This window comes from Alligator mississippiensis, chromosome 13, assembly GCF_030867095.1.
Source record: "Alligator mississippiensis isolate rAllMis1 chromosome 13, rAllMis1, whole genome shotgun sequence".
NCBI classification, from domain to species: Eukaryota; Metazoa; Chordata; order Crocodylia; family Alligatoridae; genus Alligator; species Alligator mississippiensis.
Genome location: NC_081836.1, coordinates 51,229,942 through 51,250,679, shown reverse-complemented (window position 1 = coordinate 51,250,679; position 20,738 = coordinate 51,229,942). Strand labels below are relative to the sequence as shown.

The following is a 20,738-nucleotide window of genomic DNA, read 5'->3' as shown; positions in this document are numbered from 1 at the left end:
GAATGAGCCCGTTATTTTAGGGAAGGGCTAACCCTGCTGTCCCAGCCACAGAGATCCTGTGCACTGAAGGCTGCTATTCCCAAGTCATTTCCCCACACCCTAAGAGTCCTTGAAGCAGGCAAATTGGAATAAAAGGACCACAGATCTAGACTCTGGACTTCTAGTACATTTACTCACCCAGATGCATGCTACAAAACTACCCAGTCTGGGACATGCACGCAAGCTGAGCCTTTTCTAACAGCCCAATTCTCAGGGCACAAATCCCTGACTCAGAAGAGCGGGCTCCTTCCCTCACTCGGGGGCAACACTGCTTGTACAGACCCCCGACACTTCAGTCCTCAGAGCCCAGCTTCATGGTTTAGCATTATCGTTGCAGAGGCTCATCCAGACTCCTGCAGTCCTTTCCTGCCCTCAGCAGCCTGCAGGGTAATGAGTAACAGCTGGTAGCAGCACTCGCCCAAACAGCTCCTGCTGAGCACAGCCACCCTGGGTTTTATTTGGCAGTTTAATGAGGCTCAGGCTTCTCACTTTGGGCACACTCCCCCGTGCTGGCCCAGAGGCACAAATGGAAGTGATCTGAGCCTTGTGCAAGAAGCCCAGCAAAAGGAGTCACAAGAGCTACCCACACTGCTGGTGTCATTCCCCCGTGCCGACCCAGCCGTGCAAGTGGAGGTGATCTGAGCCTTGTGCAAGAAGCCCAGTGAAGTCACAAGAGCTACCCACACTGCCAGTGTCCAGGGACCTTCACCATGGGGACACAGAGGTCCTTTTGGGGGATCCGGACACCTGAGGGGAACAGGACTGAGAGGAGCTTGAGTTCCTGGCACAGGTGTTGCATGGCATGGGGTTTCTTCCACTACGGCCCCCAGCCCCTCCACCCAGAGCTCAGGCCTGGTGGGGAGTCTGCCCAGAGCATTGGAAGCATAGAAGGAGAGCGGACTTCAAAGTCTCCTCCCCAAACCTCAGAGGAATCTCATGGTTGACAGTATCCAACAGCTTCAAACTGCTCCAGGGGCAAATCTTGAGATGCCCAAGTCTGAGCGGCAGCCAGGACTCGCATATCTCGCTCTCCTGGAGAAGTGGGTTGTCGCCCTCCAGTGCCCTCCCCTCTGCTCCCCCACCCACCCACACATCTGCAGTTCTGTTCATTCCTGGTTCCATTTTTGCCCTTGGCTGGAGAGTTTCCTATGGCAAATACTGTGGACAAGCCTTTCCATTGAGCTGCAGGGTTATTTGTCAAGTCCCTGCACACAAACGCTGTCCCTGGCATCGCCCCGTACCACAGCGGCATGAGACGCTGCCAGGGCACCAGCCTCGCCTGCTCACTGTGGTAATGGCTCTGCTTCAAGGAGAAACAAACCCTCTTTTCTTCCCCACCCCATCAATGCTGCCATTCATCTGCCTAGGCTTGCTCTAGACCCTGCCAGCAGGAGTTCAAAGGCTCTGCCATACTGGGGTGTTTCATACCCTCGTGCGTGCTGGCAAAGCTGCCCCAGACGATGGCCACAGGCATTAGGATTCCTGCCTTGCTCCCCATCGCCCACCACGAAAGGGTCAAGCAGCTGCCAGCTGAGATGCAGACACACACAGGCATGCACGCACACACACAGGCCACTTTATGCTTGTGCCAGATCACACCATCACTACGCACACCTCTCTGACCCCTGGGCTGTCTGTACCTTGAATTTCCAGTGATTTCAGTGTGAGCCTTAGGCAAGTACTATAGGTCAGACAGCACATCACCTGGGGCACCACCACACCTACAAAATGACTGCTTGGAAAATGCCACATTCAAGCCATGCAATTTGGTCTCATTTTGGCATTCCCCTTTTTCTTTCATATAGTGTCAGATATGAGCTTCCAAATCTACAAGCCACTGTCTGGTATTATAGCTCAATGTGCAGATTCCCCCAACCGTCTGCACACCTGTAAAGTTTGCAGCTTTCAAATAACCGCTCTACTGTCTGCTGGGCACTGCATTCACAGAGGGCTCTCCAAGACGTTCATCTGATGAAGTGCTGTTTTGAAGCGTCTGTAGCCAGATCTCGGTCTGTTCAGCTTGACCCACACTTTTTTGTCAAGGTCGTGCCCAGTGCAGGACTGGTTTGGTGTTGGTATAAAACTCTGTAGGAATAGAAAAACTCTGTTGCTGTCCACAGGTTTGGTTCAGCATCCCCAGTCTCTTCCAGGAGCTTGTGGGCTTCATGTAAATGGTTTACAACTTTTAAGCCTCAAGCCTCCATCTGTTGGGTCTTCAGTCAAAGCTGATGGAGCTGGCAATTTTCATCATTTCTTGCCTCTATTGTCAGTAATGATGTTAGGATGCCTCCCTATATCACTTGGTCTAATGCCCGAGAGGTACAGAGTATCTGTGTCCTTCTGGACCACACAGGAGCACAGTATTCTTCTGGGGCATATACCAAGTCTGGTGGATCTGAGCACTTGGAAGTAGGCATCCCATGTCATGCTGGCTAACTGTCTTAAGGCAACTACCCATGCAGAGTTTACTGCTGACCTCCTGAATGTGACATTTATGCGATTCCTAGATAGGCTGGGTATGCTCATGAGGAAGGATGGGCATTTCCCAAGCCATGCCTGCTAAGACCCCAGTACATCCATGCACCCGTGCTCATACACTGTACCATTAGAAGCATTGCAGAGCCCTTCATGGCAGGCTGCGGAAAATGGAAACCCCTCATTTGCAGATGGAGCGTAATGGTCAAAGCCAAAATGTATTTAAGTGCTTGAAAGAGCTGCAAGGAGATGCTTCTACCCAGCCCTGACACTGCAGCCATCTCAGCCATCCAGACTTTAGCCCCTCTGTTGCTCGCTGCACCATCACAGACGCTGCAAAAAAACATAGGTGCCTGCCCCTACTAGCGATTCCGCCTGCCTGCCAGGCACGACTTCCTCTGGCTTGCTAACCGAGCTGAAATTAGGATGCCTGGTTTTACTTTCCCCCCTATTTTGCTCCATCAGAACAGCACGAGAACTGCATGGCTTTAATCTACATGCACATTCCTGAACCAGCAGCTCCATCCCAGCGCTGGGAGCACAGCGGTCTCGCCACGAGGCTTTCGGTGCAGCACGTCCAATTTCTGGCCTTTTAACAGCAAATTCTCAGCTGTGGAGGAGTCGAGAGGAACCAGCAGCCATCCAAAGCTATTTTGAACCTGGAGGCGATTCCCTGACTCATGAAAGGTCAGGGGAAGGTCCAGCTTAGAGCTTTACTGCTCTTCCTGTAGGGACCTGAACACAATTTATCTCCCCCTGGCATCAGCAGAGCTCCCCCACACATTGGCAGATGGGGTTTGCAACCGTTCCAACAGCTCCCTGCTGACTGTGTAACCCGCATCCTGTCACCAACGTAATGCTGCACCCACCCCCACCCTTCAACCGATTTGCACTTTGCAGGCAATGAACAACGTCCATCCAGTGATTTCCACATGGACCCATATGAGGAAAGCAGCCAGGGCAGGCTCTGCTCTGGAGAGCAGCACAGAGGCACTGGTTTAGGCATGGGAAGGGGGCTGGGATAGCATGGGTCACTCACTCCTACAGAGTGGCCACCCAGCGTAGGGGTGGGAGAACCAAGACTCGAGCAACAGGGAAGTTTTTTGGCTCCTCTGCCAATGTTGGGTTTGGCACAAAGCCTGTGTCACATTACCAGGCTCTTACTCCCACCACTATTAAAGGACCAATTAAATTCAGAGCAAAAGAATAATTGCAAAGAGCATAGATTAAAACATTTAAATAGATTTTGACATGAACCCTTCCCATCTCACCCTTAAGAAATTAAAAGAAATGAGGACCCAGGGACCCCCCATTACTTCTCATTAAGGGAGGCAAGATTGCCAGCGTCTTTCCATTTTGCAGTAATTTCCTGGTGATTGAAAAAAAAATTAAGCAGCTGGAAAGTTGGACTCTTCAGTTATTAGTTTTCAATGCAGCTAAAAACCCAGAAAAGTAACTTCCCTTTAACCACTTCCTTGCTGCTCTCCCTGCCACACTGGCGCAATGGAGGGCTCCAGAGACCCGATTCTGGCTTCACAAAGGTGTAAATCAAGAAAGCCTCTGTTGAAGCGACACACATGTAAAATAAATGGCACGATCATGCTCAGGATCAGGCAGCAGGCTTTTGGTGTGGCCACAAGCTGTTAACCTTTCACTCACAAGTGAAAGTGAAAGTTGAGTGCAGTGGCTGGCTGCTTTCAAGGAGGGAAACTAGTGGAATAGAGGCATGGGCAGGGAACAGGAGGAAAGGAAGATCCATATGGAGGAATGGAGGGCACCAGAGACAGAAGGGAAGATCCCAGCCTGTTGATGCTCCTAGGAAGAGCACAAGCAAATATGAGAGCACAAGGTGAGACTGGGAGGCCACACTGTAGTTGCAAAGGGAGCTCATCTCTAGGCTATTAACAGTACCAACAGGGCTTGGAAAGAGGTAAGCAGTGGCAGGTGCACATTTTAGGGGCTGCAATCAGGAGTGCAAGATAGCCAGCTCTTCTTTACCAATTCACAAGAAAGGCAGAAATAGCAATTGAGCTGATCAGACCTGAAGCACTCCTGAACGCAGGCACTTCCTATGGGAAAAAGCCCACACACTTCTTGCACAGCAGGCAGCCAGTGCTCCTGCCGCGGCGGCCAGAGCAAAACATCTATTCTGCATCATTCTGGCAGTATAAATAGAAAGGCTCTGACTGAGGACAGTACGTCATGAGCGATGGCTTGGGAAACAGTGTCTCCACTTCACTCGGACGTTCACCTAGCAGAGAGGATTCGCTGCATCCCAGCTACATTCCCTGAACAAGCTCTGGGATGGGAATACATACCCTGGCCAGGAGTTGCCCATATTGAATCAGAAGGCAATGAACAGGGACAAGCAGCCCATACCTAAGTCACCAACCACCCTGTCTCAGAAGGGTCAATGCTCCGATGTCCATGCTCAGGATTTAGCTGCTTTTGTTTTGTTCTGTTATGGTAACAAGTCACTCACGAAACCCGGCTGCTGATTTTGGGAGGATAATTAATTCAGGGATGTGCTCTTCCCATAGAGTAGAGGCATGTGAGGCTGAGAACAACACACCCTGGAGGGAGTAGGACCTTGAGCACCACTAACAAGGACAGGCTACACCCACGCTGTCATCATGGGATCCAGCTCCGGTGGGCACAGCTGGGGCAAGCATATGGTTTGAGTGCACTGCTGCAGCGACTGAGGAACACACGCTCTATGAAGGACCTAGACTTCCATGGGTGCCAGTCTCCCTGAGTGCAGAAAGCCAGCAGGATGCCTCTGTGCCACCTCCAGTGGCAAATGGACCCTCCACCCAGAGAAAATGTCCCCCCAGAACATGCCAGGCCCCTTCCCAAGTGCATCCACACTCTCCTTCCAAGACTGATCTCTTCCTTTGCCGATTAGCCAGTCACCCACATTATGTCCACAACTCATGCTGCTATATAGAAGTGTCATGCATGGTACCTGTTCAACTAGCAACAGGCCCAACTAAGATCTCTGCAGCTCCATGATGATGCATAGGGCAGTGCCTGCTCCCCCTCCAAGTTTGGCCCTAAACACCCTGTAACTTCTACCACTCCCCAGACCAATATCCCCATTGCAGACAGCACTGAGACCACACGCCAGGGCAGGTTCACCATCTTTCTTTTCTTTTACTCCATCCCTTCCTGTGCCACAACACACGCTTCATATTAAATAGTTTAAATATATTAATTTAAAAAAAGTATTAAGAAAAAGTGACCGAGGACACAGGTGAGGGAGTGACTGGGGCTGTCTGAAAACCAAACCACGGTGAGGGGAGGGGTGTCTTCTGTGTGGGCACAGCCGGTGGGAGTGTTCTGGTTTCCTGCAATAATGCACATGTGGAAGGAGAAGCAGTAGAAAAAATATATATACTGAATTGTGAGCCACGAAGTAGGAGACTTTAAACCTTTCATGGGATTTGGGGTATTTGGGGTGTCACTCCCGTGCCCTCCCCCACTTTCAGCCTTTAAGGAGGTTTTCTGGCTTGGGGTAGCCAAAGAGTACAAAATCTGCCTCATACAGCTTGTAGAGCTGCCTCCTCCATGCCAAAGGGATTTTGGCAAACCAGTCCTCCTCCCAGCTGCTGGCAGTCCTGTTTCGGTAGCTGGGAGGAAAGCGGAGTAGCCTGTCCACTTTGAGAAGCTGCAGCAGATGAGCTGCATCTTCATCCAAGGTCTCCAACTTCCCAATAAAGTCATAATCTATCTGGCACGGATGACAGAGGCGGTACACCTGCCTCCAGTGCTCGTTGAAAGGGGCCATCTTCTCTGTCCGGGGGTCCAGTAAGTACTGGATGAAGTCAGAAAAGGAGACTTTGAGGCCTGCCCCAAAGGCCTCGCTAACAGAGGTGGGGAGATTGGTGTGGTTGGAGTAGAGCTTCAGCATAGGGATGGCGAACCGCCGATAGAACTCCTCGTTCTCCAGCTCGAACTTGCTGCGAAAGGCGGAGATGAGGCGCACAAAGGGGTCACGCACAAAGAGGAATTTGGTGTATTTCTTCAGTTTGATCTTCATGAGGTGACGGGAGAACTTCCCATAGCGGCGCCAGAATTTGTTGAATGTCAGGTGAGTGCTGGTGTTGTGGACATGTTCCCGGGGGATGTCCAAGGGGTCCCGGTAAGGGACGCCCTGATCCAGCAGGCTCTCGCTCAGTACGATCATCACCCGTTTCCAGTTAGTGCAGGCCACCTTGGGGACGTAGCAGTAGATGATGCCGTGGCGATCGTCCACGATGAGGTGGTTGAGCTCGTAGTTGGGGATATCATCGAAGGAGCGCTCCTTGGTGGGGAAGGCGAAGCTGGAATTGGCGCAGAACTCCTGCAGCATCCTCCGCCTCTCGGCCTGCAGCTTCTCCTGGTCCAGGCTCACTCTGGCGTCATGGGTGGACCAATCGTAGCCTCTCACGTTCTCCTCCAAGTTACCCAAGACAGGCTGGCTGGATCCCTGTGGGGGAGGCTGCTCCGTCTTCCTGGTGCTGAGGCTGTTCTGCCTCAAGCCAGAACTCAGCAGCTTCTCCAAAAACTCATCCACATCTGACAAGGCTTCCCGGTCTTTGTCTTGAGCGACGGTGGGGAGGGCTCCCAGGGGGTGAAGCCTGGAGAAGGATGTATGCAGATAGAAGTGAGTTGTCCCCACATTGTCCCAGTACACGATGATCAGAAGGATCATGAAGATGGACCCCAACACCACTGAAAGCCGGAAGAGCCGCGCTTTGGTCATCCTGGCAGCTGTGCTGGTAGCCACGGTCTCCTGGGTTCACCTCTGCCTCACACTGTGGTCCCTGGGATGCAGCATTGTGCAGCTGACACGAAGCCTGGAAAAGTACCAAAGAAAAGTTAATTTGGCTCTTGAGCACTCTGATAACTGGGAATCAGACCCTGCAGGACAACTGCCTCCACATGCCTGTTACAAGCTCCTGTTTAGGCTTCATACGGCAGGTGACACTGCCACCTAAAACCACACAGTCCAGTTAAATGCTGGCTTTGCTCTTTGCTGTGGAACCGCACTCTGCAACACCAGTGTGACACCCAGGGAGGCTGCTCCAACACACTGTAATTACGGTGCATTGGAGTAGACTGAATTAATCGAGTCTGCTGGAGCATGCTAATTAGCACGCTCCAGCCAGCCTCTGCATCTCGTGTATCAGAGTCCCTGCACTTAAAAATGGTGGCAGGGATGCTTTAACTAAACCTCGTTCAATGAGGTTTAGTTAAAGCACCCCCGCCACCATTCTGAAGCACAGGGATGCTGGTACATGAAACTCAACAGGTGCTTTAATTAGAGAGACCCTCAGAGCTGCTCTAATGCCAAAATGAACATAGGCCGACAGTGTGGGGACGCGGTCAGGAAGGCCAACCGCACCTTGTCGTGCATCCACAGATGCATCTCAAGCAGGTCCAAGGAGGTGATGCTCCCCCTCTGTGCGACATTGGTCAGGCCGCAGTTGGAGTACAGCGTCCAGTTCTGGGCTCCGCACTTCAGGAGGGATGTGGACAACATGGAGAGGGTCCAGAGGAGGGTCACCCGCATGATCGGGGGCAGCAGGACAGGCTCTATGAGCGGAGGCTACATGACCTGAACCTGTTCAGCCTCCACAAGCAAAGGTCAGGGGGGGAATCTAGTGGCTGTTTACAAACTAGTCAGGGGGGACCAGCAGGCATTGGGGGAGTCCCTGTTCCCCCGAGCACTACCAGGAGTGACAAGAAACAACGGACACAACCTAGCGGAGGGTAGTTTCAGACTAGACATCAGGAGGTGCTACTTCACTGTCAGGGAGGCTAGGACCTGGAACCAACTTCCAAAAGAAGTGCTGCTGGCTCCTACCCTGGGGGGGTTTTAAAAGGAGGCTGGATGAACATCTGGCCGGGGCTGTTTGACCCCAGCACTCTTTCCTACCACGGCAGGGGGTTGGACTAGATGATCTCCCCTTCCGACCTTACCAACTATGAAACTGTGAAACAGCAGCTGAACTTTGTACCACCAGGATAGGGCTAACAGAGCCAGTTTGGGGTGAATCTGTAAACCCTCGTAGAAGCCAAGACAATTTTTATATGGCAGGGGGAGGTTTTAACGAAGATTTCCGCAGCAGGAGGTTAGATTCAAACCCATGATTTAACAATACAGAACTGGCAGAGAAGAGAGAAGTGAAGCTACTCCACCGATTAGTCTCTGAGCCCCGGGGGTACAGGCTCACTGGCTAGGATTGCCTGCTAAGCGCTGGGCGCATGGTGCTCTTAGCATGAGCTTCACAATGACTGTCCTTTGTCCTAGAGACCCAATTTCTGGAGACATGTGAGTGAGAGAATCGCTGTTTTCATTAAGAAAAAAAAAGCAGCAAGACTCCAGCCCTCAGGACTGTAGGGAACAGCTCAAAAAAGTGAAGCTTGAAGTAACACATAGGACCGGGCTGCATGCTTCTTTAACATCTCCTTCACTTTGGCTCACAATTCCCGAGCGCTTGGTGTTGCCAAGCTGCAACATGGCTGGTCCTCCTCCCCACGCTCAAGTGCTGCACTGAAAATAGAGATGCGGTGGCATGAACGGGCACAAAGGTAAAGGTGCCATCACTCAGGACCTCAGAGACCAAAGGCATCTCTCCCTGTGGAATTCAAATCGGCCTGGCATGCTGCCGTCACCTTATCGGATCTTGTTTGAATGCTTCCTATTGACGCTATTGCGTGACCTCTGCTGGCAGCTGCTCCATGGTCCAGTTGCTCTTACCACCAGGAATTTTTTCCTACGTTCAAATCCAAATTTGCCTCCAGTTTAAAGAAAAAAAGGGGAGGGGTAGGGGTGGGAACTAGATGAAAATAAAATATTTAACGTTCCTCCGGCTTTTTTGCACTGGCTGTCTGACCACAGGGGACATACTGCTTCCAAGTGGCTCGACAAGTCTGAATCAATCTAGCCCAAAAAAGCCTCTCCTGCTTCTCAGGACTTCATGTCTGGCTGAAGATATCTTGAACCCCATTTCAATAGCACTTTCCAGCCTCACCATGCAAACTTAGTTTCACAAAAGCCTAGTTATGGATGGGGACAGTCAAGGTAAAGTGGATCAGAGACTTACCCAAATCTATAAGCAAGATTAAGGCAATGAGAGCAGGGGCTCTTCCAATATTTTATAACTCCTCAACCCATCTTGTCACTCCTATGTTGTATTTTTCCACCCTACCCACAAGCATGCTCTCTAATAGAGGTCTGGGGAGGGGAAAAAATAATTGAAGATACACCTTCTCCCAAGCACTGCTGCAACTTGTCTGATCTCAGCAAGGTAATAACGCAGCAAGCAGGGGAATTCGGCAGTCTGGTTTAGCACCAGCATCACCTCTCGGATCCGAGACCGGCACCGGATTCTGCAACACTGAATGCCACGCACCAGAATTGTTTCCCCCCCTGAGATACATTCACGTATTTAAGATTCATTATATTCTCTCTCTCAATTTTATGTTTTGGTCGTCACAAAAGCCTATGTTATAGGAAAATGCTGTTACCACCGATAGTCACCCCGATCAAATCTCAAATATACCTTCTCTAAGCTTTCTTGAAGTACATCGAGCCTACTCAGCCCTTCTCCCTGCTACGCGAAGCACTCAGGATCATCAGACAACGACATTCATGAAGTTCAGTTCAAAACAGTGAGGGGACAGAACGATCCTGCTGAGCTGCAACTGCTTCACTGACATTACTAATTTTGGAAGTATCATTTTTAAACCCAAACCCCAGCAGGTATTGTTTGTGATTCACATCACTGCAGTGGAGTGAGTTGAGGCCCAACCACAAGGCAGGGTACATTCCGGTCAGATAAAGAACAAAAGGCAAATACCTCCCTCAAAAGGTTTTTTGAGCGTCTCTAGGACAAAGCATTTTACACAGTTGTTCCCGCACAACGCATCTGCCGCGCACACCTCTTTGACCTCAGCACCGCAAACAGCCAACGGAGAAGGAAAGGGCAGGCTTGCAGTTCAAGCAGCAGGCTACAAGGCAGGAGGCCTCTGCCTGTCCCCAGCTCCATCACAAGCTTGTGACGGCAGCTCGGGGCTAATCGTTTACAGCCAGATGCTCCAAAGCGGCCACTGAATTTGCAAGCCCAGCAAGAGAAACGCCGAGCCAGTTTCCCCACAGCTGCTGCTGACTTTCTGCTGGAGCTGCCGGCACTTGGCACTAATGACAACCAGCCTCTGAGCTTGCAAAATCCGATACCCCTGGAATAAACAGGCCCTTCTGAAATCATCAGCCTCTCTCTCTAAGCCTGAGGTTACTCATCTATAAAATCAACAGAATAATGCTCGCATACCTGGCGGGGCCCTTCTGGGATTTCGGTCAGCACTTGAAGATTGCTGGCTGGATGGGAAGAGCCACATGAATGCAATGTGGGGTTAGATGGGAGAATCATTTAAGCGTCTCTGACAAGATGCTGCTTCAGGAGGGAGAATTAAAAAGGTGCTACTGCTACCTTCTCCCTCCACCCACCCTCCCTCCCTCCTGGCTTATACAGCATTTTGGCTATAGACATGGGAAACGCATCAATAAAAGCAACCCCCCCCACAACACAACACAACACAACACAACACAACACAACACAGGCCTTTCTACTAACTTCCTGCTCTAGTCAAGGACTGCAAAACAAGCCAGACAAACAGCAAGTTATACAAAACCACTTGCAAACATTACACGGCTCTGAAAGGGCCTTTTCAAACCCCGCGCCAGGTCCCTTTCCTCCCCGAATGCAGCGCCTGTTCACCAGCCAGGTCACATACACCGCCTCTCCGAGTGGCAACAATTCCACGTTGTATAGGGAAGGAAGGAAGAGGCAAGGCGCATGGGCCGAACCCGAGTCCCGATTACCAGCAGCCAACCTGATTAAAAATATACCGGCTTGAAGACGGTGCTGGAGGGAGTTCCGGCGTGTTCAGCTCCCCGCTCAGCAGCTGCGAGACAGGGGTCACTAGGGCAGCATCCGAAATCACCTCCAGCAAATTTGTTCTGCGCAGGGGAGGGCCTCCAAGGGCAGGAAGAGCCCAGCCACGTTGATCATGAGCTGCAAAGAGTTACTGCTGGCTCTGGGTCTGCTGTGCAACTTGGCTTTCCCTTCAGAGGAGCCAGACATGTGATTTCAGGACAGAGGAACTGAGCCAAACCCCTCAGCAGGCTATAAACAGAACAGAAATAGCAGAGAGGGGAAAACTCCACAGCAAGGCTCAGTATTATGACTCCGGGCACGTGTGCCTTGGAGACAAGCCCGCATCCCTCTGCTCCACCTGGAAGTGTTGATTAACGCTCCAGTGCCCACCAACAGATAGCAACAAGGGACTAAGACGCATTGGAGCAGGTTCCCTGCTGTGGGAGAGCAGCTAATCCTCACACTGCTGAGTGACCCTGCTGCAAAAGAACTGGGATACCCACCCCCAAAGGGAATCCCATCCTACACTAACAGACCCAACCCTCAGCCAAAATCCACAGCTCAGATGGCAAACCTCAGGATTGAGGCATGGGACTCGCATCTCCAACCATGTGCAATGGGCCAAACTCGTTTCCAATGCTAGAAAAACATTCAAATGCAAATCTGACCAGAGAAGCGTGTTCCTGCTCTATGCAATCAGGACTCGTGGTAGAGGTGAAATCTTTTATTAGACCAACTCAATTTTTGCAAAAAAGATTCTTAAAATTATTATTTTTTTTTTTTTTTTTGCAAAAATCAAGTTGGTCTAATAAAAGATACCACCTCTACCACGAGTCCCGATTACTTTTGCCTCAGACCAAGACGGCTACAACCTGGATACTTTCCTGCTCTATGCACACTTGGGCAAGAAACACAATTAACCCTTCTGCAGTTGCTCCATGAAAAGTTCTCCAAGCCCTTCAAAACTCTTTGAGGAAAACAAGGAACTGTCTCTACTTTAGAGAAGGGAAAGAGATAGAAAGAAGCAGAGGGTCTGGATTTTCATAGGTGCTGAAGCACCCCCCCCTCTCACTGACATCAGCGGTAGGTCCTCAGCACCTCTAAAGAACAAACACACCACCCTACCCCGGCTCACCTGAGCTGGCACCATCAGGGCTGGGATGAGGACTCTGGAATCCTTTCCCCTGGGCCCTGGATCTAACCAGTAAGACTTGCTAGCAGAAAACAGTGGAAGATTATGGCTGGGAATCAAAGTATTCATTTAATTTCCTCAAAAAAGACCTACAATGCAGAATTTAAGGTTTTTTCCCCCAAATGTATTTTTGCACAAGTGAAACATGAGCATGCCACAGATCAGCGCTGGCTGATAAACGAACTGCACTGCTTTGCACTCCAATACCAGTGTATAAGTCTTGGACTTGCTCTCCTGTTTTGCAGGCCAGCAGGAACTGCAGACACAACACAGTACGCTCCAAGGGACAAGGCAGCAGATATCACTCAGCAAAACCTCTCCAGGTTAGGCCAGCTGAGACAGCACACAGACTGGACTGAAGCAGAGAGCCCGAGAAGAATGGGAAGGGAGGTAAAGCCGCGGTGCATGTGTTTTGATACTTAGGGTCACAGCCTTGGCTTGTTAACAGATGCTTTGGAATGATGCTGCTGCTTAGCAAGTAGCTGTTTGGTTCTTGGTCGACATCAGTGTTTGTCTCGTCTTGCCGGATGCAAGCCCTTGCACAGCAGGGCAGGCTTTTCTATCCTGTTGTGCACGCTGTGCCCTGCACGTCAGCTCCCAACACTGGGCAAGACCTTCAAGTGCTACTGGGATACAATTAAATAATCATCATGCTGGAACACAGGAAAGAGAATAAGCCACTCGCAACTGTACGGCAATGAGTCTCTACAACAGGATGCCTTCACCTGCCAGCTGTTTTGGCACCCTGGGAGGCATGGGTGGCCCTCTCTCTAGCTAGGAAATCATTCACAGTGTTCAGTATTAGCACTGCAAATGCTCCCGCCCCTTTGGATAACTGTAAGATGTTTGTTGACAAGGCTGCACTGCTCATGCAGCTTTCCTCTGCCTGCCCCAAGGGCATGGGCCTGCTTTCCAGCATACAGTACAATTCGATTTTCCAAGACACATAGCAACAGCCAGCACAGGTGGAACAGACATCTTCCCCCGTTAAGCCTGTCACTACCAAGCATACACATGGGATTTCTGTACAAGGACGTACGGGAGACCTAGGTGCCCACTAACCCAGACAAATCAATTAGTCTAGCAATTCTGGTTTGAAATGCTAGTGTGAACTAATGAAAGGTGCCGGGCTGGAGGGGCTGCAGACTGCAGGGCTGTATGCATGCAGAGAGGACAGGCACTGAACAGACAGCAGCAGTCTGCCTTCCCCATAGTCATAAGCCTAAACTATAAACTAACCTACATGCCTGAGCCATAAGCTGAAGGAACCACCTCTAGGTGAGCAACCTCATGGCTCATTACCCCTTGGTCTCAAAGCAGAGCTGCCAACAAAGGTGCCCATCAGCGCCAATTAAGGTGGTTGGGTTTGCAAGTTGGACCTGTGCCAGCTGGGAAGCAGCCAAGTGCCAGAGTTACTGGTACAGGCTCTTTCACAGCCATCAGATGGCCACACCATTCAGACACTAGTGACCTGTCCCAGATTTGAACCAGAGGCTGGCTCTCCTCCAAGGATGGGCCCATCAGAGCCGGACCTCTGCTCTCCTGGACTGCCACGTCATGGAGTCTCACTCATAAATCCGTCCTGCTCCAGACTGGAAGCAATTCAGGCTTCATCTGCCCCCACGGCTCCTGGAAAGGTGGCTCCAGAACCTCTCTGCTTGGATGGTCAAGCACCATCTCATTTCTAGCCTAAATTTATTCATAGCCTGTTTATACCCTTCCAGTTACCACCCCACTCTGTATTCATAGAGAACAATTGTCTCTCTTCTTAGCCTTTTTTTCCCCCCCAACTAAACAAGCCATACTCTTTCTGCTTTCTCTCATAGCAGTACGGTTAGCTGGCTGTCACGGGTAACACAAGTCACAGAGGTAAGAGTAACTAGCTGAGCCAGTGGCTACTAACCTTACATACACAGGGGTGCTTATCAGAGGGGCCAGCGTCTCCGGTGATCACATTACAACGGATCCTGCAACCTCCTGTTGTTTAGCTTCCTACCCACCCAAAACATCTAGAAAATCTGCCTCTTCCAGAGCTGAGGATGCAGATCAAAGACTGACTAAGGAGTTAAGAGCCCTTGCCATGATCCCTTTACTTCCGTTCCTGATGCTTTCCTATTTTGGGAGCTTTATTTTTTTTTGCATTGTAACAGGATGCGGAACGTCATTAAATAAATAGGAAAATCATGACTTGCATCTTCCCCCTCTGACAGACAACTGTGTTCACTGGTAGCCACCCAAGCCTGCCAGCCCCCTTTCCTATAAATCACTCTGCTCAAGGAAGATAAACGTAGTCAAGCACATTTCAGGTTTTTTGTTGTTTGGGGTTTTTTTTTTTACTATCTAGACTAAAACGGTACAGCGAACAGAACAAACACAGCAAAACTAAACCAGACGGTCAGTGCTCTGGGGGGGAACTGAGCACAATTCCAACATTAGGATTGTGCATATTTACCTATCACTAAAACAGAACATCACTTTTTTACCAACATTCAATAAACTGCTTCTCCTCCACTTGGCAAGGTGCTAAATCCTGTCTCGATTAGCAGAATTTGTAACCACATTTCAGTGGTTACACTAGTAAAGTCCACAGCACAGACAAAAGGCTCCCATTAGTGTAATTTATCCAGATTCAGTAAATACACAGAGGGTTAGCAACAGCATACAGCTAGTGTGGGGACGTACACAAGATCTGCTCATTAATAGCAAGATATAATTAAACACACATTATTTCAAGTGTGTTCAGGCTTTTCCCCTGCCAGACAAAGTCCAGCCCATACGAGATTCACAGCACCAGCCTCCTCTTCTCTAATTATTCTGAACTGTTAATTTAATCATCATAAGCATTTCAAGGAGTTCAGTAAACTCCACGTCAAATATTCAGAAGACGTAGCAAGCTGTGTTTATTCATTGCCTTTGCTAAAAGGCCCAAGACTACCCATCGTTTCTGGGCCTCACAAATACTATGTAGACTGAGCAAGTCTCAGTTCCTATCATCCTAGCCAACAAAAATCTGGAGTGTTTGTTATATCAGTCAACATTTGCTCTCTGGACCAGGCACACATCAGAATGCTGCCCCTCATTCAGTCTGTTTGCCTTACCAACCCTTTGCATAACTCTAGTTTCCAGGTGTTTATAATTTAGCTGTAAAACTCTGCTCCAGACTGCTATTTTGCCCATCAGGTCTGAATGGGATCAATAAACTACTTTGTAAGTTGTATTTTGGTAGCCAACACCGGCTCGCAGTAACCCATACATTTCTTAACAATTTTCCAGCAGAGAGAGGTATCTGAAGCAAAGCTTACTGTTGGCTGGACATCGGAGCCCAGGAGAAGTGGCACGGATCTCACAGCATCAAGAAAGCAAACACTTTCACAGATTTTAAGTTACAGGCCTGGGTGTCACAAGAATGAGAACAATTCAAGGAAGGGGAACGCCCTTATCCATCCACCACCCCATGAGCCTCTGAAGTAAGCATAGAGGAAACCGCGTCCACCGGTTTCCAAAGCACAGGGCAGGGAAGGAAACATGACGGAGTTACAACACCCGTCACAAAATGTACCGAGGCAAACAAACATGGCCATCCAGCTGCAGCTGAACACGAGCCATTACTGGGGCTGGGAGTATGGAGGAAGATGACTGCATCATTCAAACATCCTCTAGCTAGGACCTGGCCACAGAACAGCCTTGCAGCTTCAGTCGGATCTATCTGTGCCCCCAGGCGTGGGCACGCTGAGGCTGAGCTGCTCCTGCGGAGATAGGCTCTCTCGTCAGGCAGTGCCTAGAGGCAGGAAAGGAGAACATACAACTTACTACTCACAGCAGCTGATAGGGGTTCTCAGCATTTTGGCTGTAGCAGCATAACTGTGGTTTTCAAGGAAAACAGCTGCGAGTTCTTGTCCCCACAACAAATCCATGCAGTCACGACCTCCGCGTTGCGAACCAGCTGACCCGACTGTAGTCCCCAGCATCCAAGAGCCTCTCCCTCACCGGTTGGACACGGGGCGGTGAAGCAGAGACGGCACCTGGAGAGCTGCGGTACAAATACAAAAGATCAGAGTCTCAAACATCAATTCTGAGCGAGGAACTTCTCTGAAGTCAGCGGCGTCGCTCCCGATTATGGCGGGCAGGAGCCAGGCCCACAGATGCCCACATCAGAGGACTAGGCCTTTCCCATCAAAAGGATGGATAAAACACAACCGCTACAGAGCACTTTCTGTCCCTGCCGGCATCAAGCGCCAGCTACAATTCTGCATGCCCTTTTCTATTTCTAACGCACATCGATTTCCATTCGGATCGGACCAAAAGCAAAGAGAGGAGTACACGTAGGCAGGGGCAACGAAGCAAGCACGAACCGGCAAAGTACGGCAGAACTGAGGAGGGGGGACGGCCTCTCCCACCCCCCGCGGTTGACACTTCCATGTCGCAGCCCCACAGTTTGGCGGCGATCCGCCGAAGAGCCACAGAGAAACCGTCATCGTGGGGCGCCGCACCCAGCCCCGCACAGGCCCCGCGGTGCCGCAGGCAGAGGCACTGACCCCTGCTGCCCCCCCTTCCCTGGGGCAGCCCAGCACCCACGCAGCACCAGTCCCACCAGCGCCCCTCGGCAGGGCACTGGGAGCAGCAGGGAGGGGAGGACCCCGGGCACCCCTTCCCCAGCCCCGCAGGCTCAGGACAAGGAGGGAGGAAGGAGACCAGGGGACACACCTGGGCAGCTGTGCCAGGGATAGGAGGGGAGAGCACATCTGGGCAGCTGTGCCAGAAGGGGGGGGGCATCTCTGGGCAGCTGTGCCAGGGATAGGAGGGGGGAGCACCTCTGGGCAGCTATGCCAGGTGTAGGAGGTGGCACATCTGGGCAGCTGTGCCAGAAGGGGGGGGCATCTCTGGGCAGCTGTGCCAGGGATAGGAGGGGGAGCACCTCTGGGCAGCAGCTCCGGGGAGCGGGGCCGGGCCGGGCCGGGCCGGGCCGGGCAGCGGCGCCGCAGGAGGGTTTCTCGCGCCGCCCCGCGCTCACCTCCGCCCGGCCGCGCGGGCAGCGGCACCTCCGGCGGCGGCGGCGGCGGCGGCGGCTCCTCCCCCTGCTGCTCCGCCGCCGCCTCTCGCGAGAAGCCCGGCCCGGCCCGGCCCGGGGGTCCCGCAGGCGCCGCCCCGGGGCCGCCCCCGCTCTGCCACCGACTCGCGGCGCGTCCCTGGTCGCGTCCCTCGGCCCGGCCCGGCCCGCGTGCGACCCGCACCGGGGGATGAGCGCGGCCCCGGCTCCTCGTTGGTCCCACTTCCTTTTTTATTAAAAAAAAAAAAAAAAAAGGCTGATGCCCAGGCTGAAGGTATGGCAGGATCATAGCAGTAGTTTCCTAGCAGCTAGGGGCAGGAGGGACCTGAACAGATCACCTCGCCTGACCCCCACCACAGGCAGGAATGGATGCTGGGTTCACAAGACCCCAGACAGGTGATCGTCCAACCTCCTCTTGAATCTGCCCAAGGTAGGGGCGAGGACCACTTCCCTGGGAAGCTGGTTCCAGATTTTGGCCACCCGAACTGGAAAATATTGCTTTCTGCTCTCCAACCTAAACCTATTCTCCATCAGCTTATGACCATTGTCCCTCGTCACCCCAGGTGGTGCTGGGGAGAAAAGGGCTCTGCCTATTTGCTGTTGATCTCCCCTGATGAGCTTGTAGGCAGCCACCAGGTCCCCCCTCAGCCTCCTCTTGCTGAGGCTGAACAGGTTCAGGTCCTTCAGTCTCTCCTCGTAGGGCCTGTCCTGCTGCCCTCTCACCAAGCGGGCGGCCTCCTCTGGACCCTCTCCAGGCTGGACACATCCCTTATGAAGTGCGGTGCCCGGTACTGGATGCAGTACTCCAATTGTGGCCTGACCAAAGTCACGCAGAGGGAGAGGATCACCTCTCTGGACCAGCTTGAGATGCTCCTTTGGATGCATGACAAGGTATGGCTGGCTTTGCTGGCTGCGGTCTGGCATTGGCGGCTCATGTTCATCTTGGAGTCGATAATGAGGCGGCTCCTCTTTCAAAATGCATCTTAGACACAGTGCAAGGCTGCGAGCAATGAATCAGGCACACAAGACAGTTAAGAGTGGATTTTCCTCCTAAAAACCGTATGCAGAGCCATAGATCAAGCACATGGGCCTGAACGAGGAGCTGGGGTTATGGGCAAACCCCCCAAACCACATCTCCCCCCCGGCACCCAGCTAGTGTTGGCTCCTTATTCCAAAAAGAAACACGAATGGGGAATAAACTTCAGCCTCACCCTAAATATACAGGAACAGAGAACTGAGAATGGGGAATAAGGACCCAGCTTCAGCCTCACCCAAGAAAACACCACGCAATGTCCGTCCCCTCCTCCGGAAACCGGGTCAGAGCAGGGCTGGATTATCACATAGGCAAACTAGGCACGTGCCTCAGGCCTTAAGTAAAGAAGGGGCACAGTTGTGCTTATTTTATGTATTATAAGCATCAAGCAAAAAATAATATAAAAATGTGATTTTCAGCCTGGGGCCCACTAAGGGCTTTGTTCATCCAGCCCCAAGTCAGAGATGGAAGGATTTAGAGTTGGCAGCAAGATCAGAAAGCAGTTCCCGGGACTGGGGTCTGCTGCCCATGGTGCCAGTGGAAATAAGTACAGTCCTGCAAATGATCTGCTGAGGAGGTGGAAGCCAGTGATTGCTCCTAGTCTAACAGGAAGCAAGGTGTAACCAGATGAAGAGGCTACGGCCCTTGTAAGAAGGCTCCTGGCGCTCTCAGAAGATTTGTGGGTAAGCTGCGACATTGTCAAACTAACTTGCAACCAATTACTCATACTAGGAAAAGCTTTTAGTGGGTCTGTTAACCTCGAAATCATTGCTAAATTGCCTACAGGTTTGTAAAGGAACAGCACCATCAAAGACAGGAAAACCTAATGGTTCAGGAGGGTGATTTTTGTGCAGGGTGGAAATGCAGGGCCATATCCACAGCAACAGCAATTCTGTGCAGCAGAACCAGGCTCTATGAGAGGCCACTGTTTTCATTCATGGTTACAGAAGAAACAAGCCAGCAGAGCAGGGTATCTGAGCCGGGCTGTTTGTCCCGGAGTGGCACATCGGTTACGGAGACCCGTCCTCTCTGCACGTTGGCCTTCCAATGAAGAAATGCAGTTCAAGCTGTCCCGGTCAGTGCAACTTATAGGAGGGGTGACCCAGAAGATGCGAGCATGGTGTCAATGCAACCGTAACCTGAGCAAACTTTGGGTCCCCTTTTGATTCAGCACAGTTAAAAGTCATCACAGTGAAGGCTCAGAACAGTTTAAACCCTTGTCTTTTATGTGGCAGGGAAGAGACAAGAACAGGAGTTTTACTCACTTCAGGTCAAAGGCAAAGTCCTTCATTCGGCTGCTGAACACGAGTCTATTAGTGTTTTCCCTCTTGGGATATAAGTGCCCAATTTGGGGACATATTTTGGAGACTGACAGTTTTTGTGGTTCTCAAAGCAACAAAAGAAAAGCATGCGACCATCTGTGTGGTCGTCATTCTCAAATAACAATTTCCACATTTGTTTTCACTGTGGCTTTTAAATTTAGAGAAATTATTAACAGCTGTTAATAGTACTGCCACGTGATGTGCCGATACACTGCCTGCTCCCTGCACTCTTCTGGGGAACTTATCACCAGGCTTTATTTGTTTGTAACCTCCGTTCAGAGTTATATCCACAAACCAGCAAGGTAGTCTCAGGATTCGGGGTCCTGGTCTCTGCATGAAATAGAGCCTTGCTTCATAATACTGGGAAGTCCCATAGTGATTCAGCCCAAAGTTATTTAGCAGGGATGTATACACTGGGAAAGCCTGCAGGATCCCACTGCCTGGGGTCTTTTGCTCCTCCTTGGAGTCATGTGGTGCCTTGTGAAGAGAGAGCTGGCTCCCGGCCTGCTGGAAAAGGTTGGTTTTCACACTGTCTGCTTATTTTATCTAGGCGTGCTTTTCATTTCTGTGCTCATATGGAAGAGTCATCTTCATTGAAGAAGGTCTCCTGGCCCATCTCGTCTGCAGTGTGCTTCATCGAGCTTCCTCGTGTTCAACAGGGAACATCAGACTGCATTATTACACTGACAGTGAGAATGAAGAATTC

General features: G+C 51.2%; 1 protein-coding gene across 5 annotated transcripts; it reads right to left on the bottom strand.

Moving 5' to 3' along the window:
- Positions 1–5,642: 5,642 nt before the first annotated feature.
- On the bottom strand, positions 5,643–17,727 carry CHST12 (carbohydrate sulfotransferase 12). Of its 5 annotated transcripts, none has more exons than XM_059716205.1 (3): positions 17,642–17,727; positions 16,448–16,660; positions 5,643–7,352 (listed from the first exon to the last, which is right to left on the bottom strand). In XM_059716205.1, exon 3 carries the CDS (start codon positions 7,256–7,258, stop codon positions 5,999–6,001), a length of 1,260 nt encoding a protein of 419 aa, XP_059572188.1. In that variant the 5' UTR covers positions 7,259–7,352; positions 16,448–16,660; positions 17,642–17,727; the 3' UTR covers positions 5,643–5,998. The 5 variants fall into 5 exon arrangements, with proteins under 5 accessions (XP_059572188.1, XP_059572189.1, XP_019350368.1 ...); XM_059716206.1 differs by lacking the exon at positions 17,642–17,727 and adding an exon at positions 17,546–17,635 and having other exon boundaries at positions 16,441–16,660; XM_019494823.2 differs by lacking the exon at positions 17,642–17,727 and adding an exon at positions 17,546–17,635.
- Between the last annotated feature and the right edge of the window lie 3,011 nt (positions 17,728–20,738).

Bases quoted from the DNA above. Each gene is read 5' to 3' on its own strand.
- CHST12 (XM_059716205.1), bottom strand. From the start codon at position 7,258: ATGACCAAAGCGCGGCTCTTCCGGCTTTCAGTGGTGTTGGGGTCCATC.